Source organism: Pezoporus occidentalis, unplaced genomic scaffold, assembly GCF_034315485.1.
Source record: "Pezoporus occidentalis ecotype Australia unplaced genomic scaffold, CSIRO_AGI_Poc_V1 ctg13, whole genome shotgun sequence".
NCBI lineage: Eukaryota > Metazoa > Chordata > Aves > Psittaciformes > Psittacidae > Pezoporus > Pezoporus occidentalis.
This window is the reverse complement of record NW_026913103.1, coordinates 10,257,457-10,264,257: the sequence shown is the minus strand read 5'-3', so window position 1 is coordinate 10,264,257 and position 6,801 is coordinate 10,257,457. Positions and strand designations below refer to the sequence as shown.

General features: G+C 41.0%; 1 protein-coding gene across 1 annotated transcript in view; it reads left to right on the top strand.

The window, feature by feature from the left end:
• Nucleotides 1–958: 958 nt before the first annotated feature.
• Nucleotides 959–6,801, top strand: part of LOC134158448 (gamma-aminobutyric acid receptor subunit rho-2-like) — a 28,508-nt gene continuing 22,665 nt past the window's right edge. The window contains exons 1-2 of the mRNA XM_062608381.1: nucleotides 959–1,569; nucleotides 4,736–4,842. Coding sequence (XP_062464365.1) covers nucleotides 1,211–1,569; nucleotides 4,736–4,842 — 466 coding nt within the window. The 5' untranslated portion in view covers nucleotides 959–1,210. The remainder of the gene's footprint in view (nucleotides 1,570–4,735; nucleotides 4,843–6,801) is intronic.

Sequence of the window (6,801 nt, the reverse complement as noted above, 5' to 3'; positions counted from 1 at the left end):
TGAAAATGAGGGAAAGAAAAACCAAAATCCAAATAACCAAGTTCTTTTTTTTTTTTTTTTTTTTTTAGCTCTTCGGGTGCATTGTTTATAATCTTGTTTGCAGGTACAATGGAACAAAAATCAAAAATACTCCTGTCTGACCTTTTCAGAACTATGTAGTTTGTTCAGCCAGTTCAGCAGTTACTTGCACATTGTGCTGCAAAACAACTTGATGTCAATATACTGATGTATATTGATGTTTTTACCTAATTTGTATATCATCTCATTAGACGTTAAAACCCCCAGAACAACACACCAAACCCCCACAGAATGCCTCTCCAGAGTCTGTAGCCTCTAGAATACAAGTACCGTGTTTCCTAGGTGATACGTTGTTTGAATACCTGTTCTGTTAAAGTACTGCAAACCTGGGCACATGGAAGAGAGCTCTGGAAGAGGTCTGATCCGAGAGGCAGCTGTGCTGGGTTTTGACTCTCTAGCTCCTCTGGAAGCTTTGCTCTGAAAGTGCTTTTCTTTTCCTAGAGCCTCACTGCTGTGCCACGCAAACTTTTGCTCTGGTACCTGTACCACACACTGACTATTAGTAAAGCCACAAAATCCACAGGCGCAGTCTACATTGCCCTTTGAAGTGGCTATGAGGGAAATAAGTGTTACGTGGTTTTTGAAAACAACCTCCTCTTTGCGATTAAAGAAACAGTGCTTTGTAACTTCATTTTTATTTCCATCTTCTCTAATGAAAGTACAAATGCCTGATTCTGCAAATACCTATTTGAAAAAATAAATATTAATGGTGACTTAATTTTATGTAGAGAGTCGATTGCATGTATAGATACTTTGGGGGTTATGTGTTTTGAAAGATAATGGTAAATTAGTCATTTTCAGAAGAAATAACTCATCTTTTTATCTTCAGTGGCATAAAAAGGCTGAATCAGAAAATAAAATCTCAGCTGCTATAAAACCATCAAAGCATATACGTTTTACAATTATACAGACATCTGAAATGTGGCACAGGTGCCTTCCAGTTGAAAAAGATTCCATGCAAAGAAGCAGAAAATCTGGAAAGCCTGGTGGACAGGGACAGCCTGGTTATACAGACTACAGGAGGATAGCCCTGTTCTGAGATTAGGGGATTGACCAAAAAGCCGGCGTGCAGAATTGCGGGTTTTTTTTTTACATAACAGCTTTAGTAAATATCCTTTAGGACCCAGTGGAAATGTTTGGTGAGGCAAACTTCATGAGTGATGGCCAATCGTTAAGTGGTGATGAGGGAAAAGCTGGGAGTGAGAAGCCCCTGAAAGCCTGTCAAAAGCATCACGTCGGGAAGGCAGCATTTCTGCCGCTGATTGCCGACGAACACGCAACACCGGAATTAAGAGTTGGTTCAATGTTTAAAGCCGGGGGGACTGGTGCTGCAGGAGGTTACTGGAGTGGAGTGTGCCCGGCTCCTGTTACCAGCAGGATGCCTTATTTTGCAAAACTGCTTTTATTAATCTTCTGCTTAGTTCTTCTTGTGGAAAGCAGAAAGCACAGGAGGAGAAGGTGGACAAGCCAGCTGGATGTGCAGAGGGCAAGGTAAAGGTTATTAAACCACCTGTGTTTCTTTTCCTGCAGTGTTACAAATACTACACAGACCTTAAGATCTGCCCTGTCTGTGTCCTTTTGTGTGCGGTGTATGTGGAAGCAGCTTCGTATATGTTTTTATAATAGTCTCAGACAGAATAACCAGTTTTAACTGTAAATGGATGCATTTAATGCTAATGTTAGTTAACTCCTAGTGAGACAAGGTTTTGCAGAGAAGCTGACTGCTTCAGCATGGACTGTGGTCAATATATTCTTAGCCCTATATGTGAATTACTGAGAGAATGTAGAGAAGCTGCAATTAATAGAGATGTTCAAATCTACACACTGTTTCAGCACTGTTTCAGGAGCACATTATTTACCCTGCTTGCTGGAATATCTGTGCTACTTATTTCACTTGAAATTGCCTGTTATTTTCTAACAATCTGAGGTGGGAATGACGGTTAGCATGCATGATACTGATTAATAAGAAATAAATCCCTGGAGGTTATCCTGGGATCATAAAATCAAAAGCACATTTTGAAGAACTACATTTTAAAGTCCAGCAAAGGCACAGGAAAGAGTTAAAGGTCTTAGTAAAGTTTATTAGATTTACTATTGCTGAGATTTGACCAGCAGTTTACATTAGAAAAGATAATCTTCCAAACCTGTCAGACAGTCCAAAGTATGTTATCCTTTTTTGTAGTGATGTCATCCAGTGGTAGTTATATCTTACAAGACTGCTCATTGTTCGAAGGGCTCAAAAATAAAATTGGGTTAATCCACCTTATTAAATGGCTTCACTAAGGCTGTAAACCTCCATGGGTTAATTTATTTTCATTTATTTTTTTGATTAACACTCAACACTTTTATAGGGAGTGTTGTTACTTGAACATCTTGCAATGAAATGTTGTGATATAGTTGAAAGCAAAGAATACCTAATATGCTCTGGTTTATACTACTTATTGAGAATCTACAGTAGCATATGCTGTTAGTGACGTAAATGTTATAAAGCTGAAACAGCTATGACCTGATCCTGAAATCTGAAAGCCAACTGAAGTTTTACCACTGATTTCCATAGAATTGCTTTTATGGAATGAGATCTTTCATTTAACTCTGAAGTTTTTTCCAAATCTCTGTTCTGGAGAATGCAGGGGATTCAGCAGTAGCATTTCCTTGCAAACCATTCACATGTGGTAGAGATCGTCTACTTTGAAGGACCAAAATAGTATAAATCATTCTTTTGCCCCAGAGTGATGCCATTCTCTGGGTTACAATTGCTTGAATCTTTGATACGTCATTTAAACACTGTGAAAATTATATACAATTTCTACAGTGCTGTTATGAAGCTGTGATAAAGTGGAAGTCAAAGCACTGCTGAAATAATTTCTATAAATTAATTTACTGTAAAGAATGACTGCTATTATTTGGTTTCCCGTGGAATAATGGCTTCAATGAACAGCTAGATAGAATCTGAGCAACTATATACCTTATATATTCACACACGTTATTTATATGTATATATACGCATTTCATATGTAATATACTTTGAAAGTATATGAAATCAAGTTTTAGCACATCCCTGTCCATGTCAGGGGAGTTGGAACTAGGTGATCTTAAGGTCCTTTCCAACCGTAATTATTTTATGATTTTGTGAAATGTGAATGATGTTTTAAATACAGAAAATTCTGCAATATTAAAAACTGTATTGAGTAGTGACATTGATATTTCAAATTCCCAGTTATGTATAAAAAGAATATAGTTGTGTCTAAACCAGCAGTGAATAGTGGACTCTTCTAGTAAGAGGAAATCAAAACCAGTTCCTTTGCTGTTTCTTTAATCATGTAAAAGAAATGAGTGTCCTTTTTTATAATTTCATCACATTTTCTATTTAGTATTTCTCTTGCTGCCTTACCACAAGAAGTACAGTAAATTTTACAGTAAACATATTAGCCAAGAAAATGCATTCTGATGTTTGGGAATCTACATGTAATAAGTTTGACATTTTGTGTCCTTTAAGGTGATACAGCAGCCTGATCTGGTGATATTTATATTGATTTCAAGAAGCTAGCTTGGGTTGTGCAAGTGCAGAACATCTTGAATTCTGCAGTTCATTACTTGAATGCTGCATAGAGGTTCTTTGCCATGGAGCTTTGAGGGCCTGGGTACCTGGTCCTGCAGGCAGTGAGACAGTAATCTGCTAAGTGTACGCAGAAGTGCACTGTTGAGCCTGTGCCTGCATGGGAAAGGAATATGGCAAAAGGCAGGTTAGGGATGTGGAAGTAGGAACCCAAGTTAAGAAGTGCCAGGTTAAGTGCTGTCTGTGCATCCTTAATTCTTCCCTTTGTTCTACATTAATACTGAGCTGCAACATGTTATTTTCCTTACAAGCGGTATTCAGTCTGCATGCGGAATGGGTAATGTTTGCTTAATTAGAAGCTGTCATGTTTAATTTCCCATTACTCCTGCATGCCCCACCTCTCTGATAACAACTCCTCTACAAATTGAAGTATGACTTAAAGAAATAACTGCCCTGTGCATCATTGCTGTGGTCATTGCCCGGTGCAGCTTCACACTATGCTCTGGAGAGCCTGGGCTTTGCATAGGAAACTGGAGCGTGCTCATGGAGTAACAGCTCCTGGCTTTGTACTTTGATAGTAGTTTTTTCACATTTTCCAGGGATCTGTCATTCTCTGTCATTTATATGCAAAACTGGGTGAAGGATATTGGCGACACCTATTTGCATGAAATTGAGGGCATTTGTGCTGATGTACAGGCTGCCAAGTGGTGCACAAAATCCAGGACTCACAGCTAACAGAATGGTTGGTTAAACTTCTTGTCATCCCTGTTGTACTGTTACCGTAGAATCTCTCAAATAAAAAGTTAGAGTATTTCCGCCCTTAGTATTCAGAAAAGTGCAGCGTTGCAGCTCTTGCTGCCTTCCTTAGGTAAAAACCCTCTTTTCCTGCTGCTGTGGAGGGAAATGGGTGGGTTTGTCATTGTTTAAAGTCAGAAGACAAAGCACAGAAACTACTTGTACTGAAGCAACCCCTCTTCCTCCTTGGGGCTGCCCCACGAAGCAGCTGTTCCAGCGGTTCTGGGATCGGGCTGGCAGAGGTTGGCCGCAGAGTGCTGCTCGGGCACAGAGGTGTCAGACCAACACGATTGCTGTCTTTTGCAGTCACATCTATAAAAGGAACCATGACGTGACCAAAACCTGGAAAGGAAAGACAGAGCAGCTTCTCAGGGTCGATGACCACGACTTCACCATGCGGCCAGCTTTTGGAGGTGAGAATAAAGCAGTTGTCTTGATTTCATGCTCATCTAATTAAATACAACCTAATTAGCTAAATAAAAGTAATTAATTAATGAAAAAAACCAACCGCAAACCTCTGGCCAGGTGCACCAGTGTGAAGAGAAAGGGCTTGGGTGGTTTTAGGAGATGTTCAAGGCAGTTCAGAAATGCTTCATCCTCGCAGCCTCACACCTCACAGCCCCCCATGCTCTGTACAGCTCCTACAACCCTTCCCTGTTGCTAAGCTAGCTCTTCTTTGGCTAGTGTTCCCCAGAGCTCAGGATGTGCCAGTCCATGCTTCACTCTATTCAGAAGGTGAATAGGGTGTGGGTTTTAATGTTGTAGTTGGGATATTGCAATGAGCTTTTCAGCTGATGTGATCAAACTGCGAAGCAAAGAGCTACTTGCAATCCTGTAGATTCTCTGTCCTCCTCTTCTCTCCCTATGGCCTTTAAAGAGAGCAGTCTGGGAAGCTCCTGTGGCTGCTTTTGAAGCAGTAACTTTTCTTGGCTTCATTCTTCTCTGCTCAGATAGGAGCCACTATCATATAATAATCTTTCTGCAAATACATTGTCTTCTGAGCATTTTCACTACTTGCTACGAGGCTGGTGCTGATGTTTCTGGGAGATGGTGTTTCTGGTGCCGAGGAGCATCCCGGCTAGCCCCAAGGACAGATACAGCATGCATTGTATGTAGTTGCAAGCACTGAATGGACAGGACCATGTGCAGCTTGTAAATTATGGCAGTGGGAAGGAGGAGAATCCCAAATACTTGCCTCTTTCCAGCTCATGAGATGGCAGTCACTACTGAGTGACTCACTGAGGGTGTCCGTCCACACCATGTTTTGTCATACTAAAATGTGAGGGAATAGAGCAAGCAGAGAAAAATAGCTCAAAGAGAGAGCACCGCTATGGGATCCTTGTTTGTCTTGGTGACTTTAGGTTGAACAGAGTTGGTTTTAACTGTAAATGGTTTTTCCAGCCAGTGAAGCCAGTGACAAACTCTGTTTGTCCCAACAGGAAAGGATCAGGCTTTCTCTTCAGCAGGCAAAAACCAGTGCTGGTGTCAGAGAGGGAACTTTGCTGGTCTTCTAGGTAGCAGAGGAAAGCTTCAAAGCAAAAGGTTCAAAACCCTGAGAAACCCAGATTGTTAAAGCTGAGGATGCTGAGTTAGGTTTTCAGATTTAATCTTTTTTTAAAGCCAACTTCATTTTTTGGGGCTTGGTTGATCGCTTCTGAATGCCCAGCGTGGATAGACTGGAAGTGCTGATCCCTCCTCACTGAAGCTGTTACCACTCTGACCAAAAAACTATTGAGAAAAATCCTAACAGCCTTCTTTATAAAGAAAAACCATAGTATTTCTTTAATTTTTGATCAAAACCTCTTTATCTTCAGAGCTACAGGAGACAAAGTTGGGGTATGAGTAAAGCTGTGCAGGAGCTGAATGTGATAAGGAGCACTATGGCTTTGTTGAGGCTCCAGCCTTGGAAAGCATGAGTTACAGTCACAGCAATAGCTCGGGTGCCACAGGTTTTGCACAGCTTCAGAACTGTGCCGTGTATTTTTAGTGACAGATATAAGCCAGATGGAAAAATATGTAAGGGAAAGAAAACAAAAGTCTGGTAGGAGGTGATCCTCTTCTGTAATGTTATTCGTCAGGCAGTCACAGTGATTTGTTATGCACTGTGAGTCTTTCCAGTTTGTAGCTGCAGCAGTGCCAGTCAAACTGCCGTGGTCTGACCTGCATAGGATGAGAAGGCTTTTGTACTGCAAAAGCAGAGTAGGGGAGCTTGTGGGATGTGTGTGACTAACTGGTTGCTGCCTTGTGAGAGCAGCTTGAGGAACACTAATGGAGAGCCCAGCCCCATGGGGTTGCACTGGGCCTGTGATGTTATGGTGAAGTTGGGAAAGGCAACTCAGCTCTGGAAAACATAAATTATATCATAAGGAAAT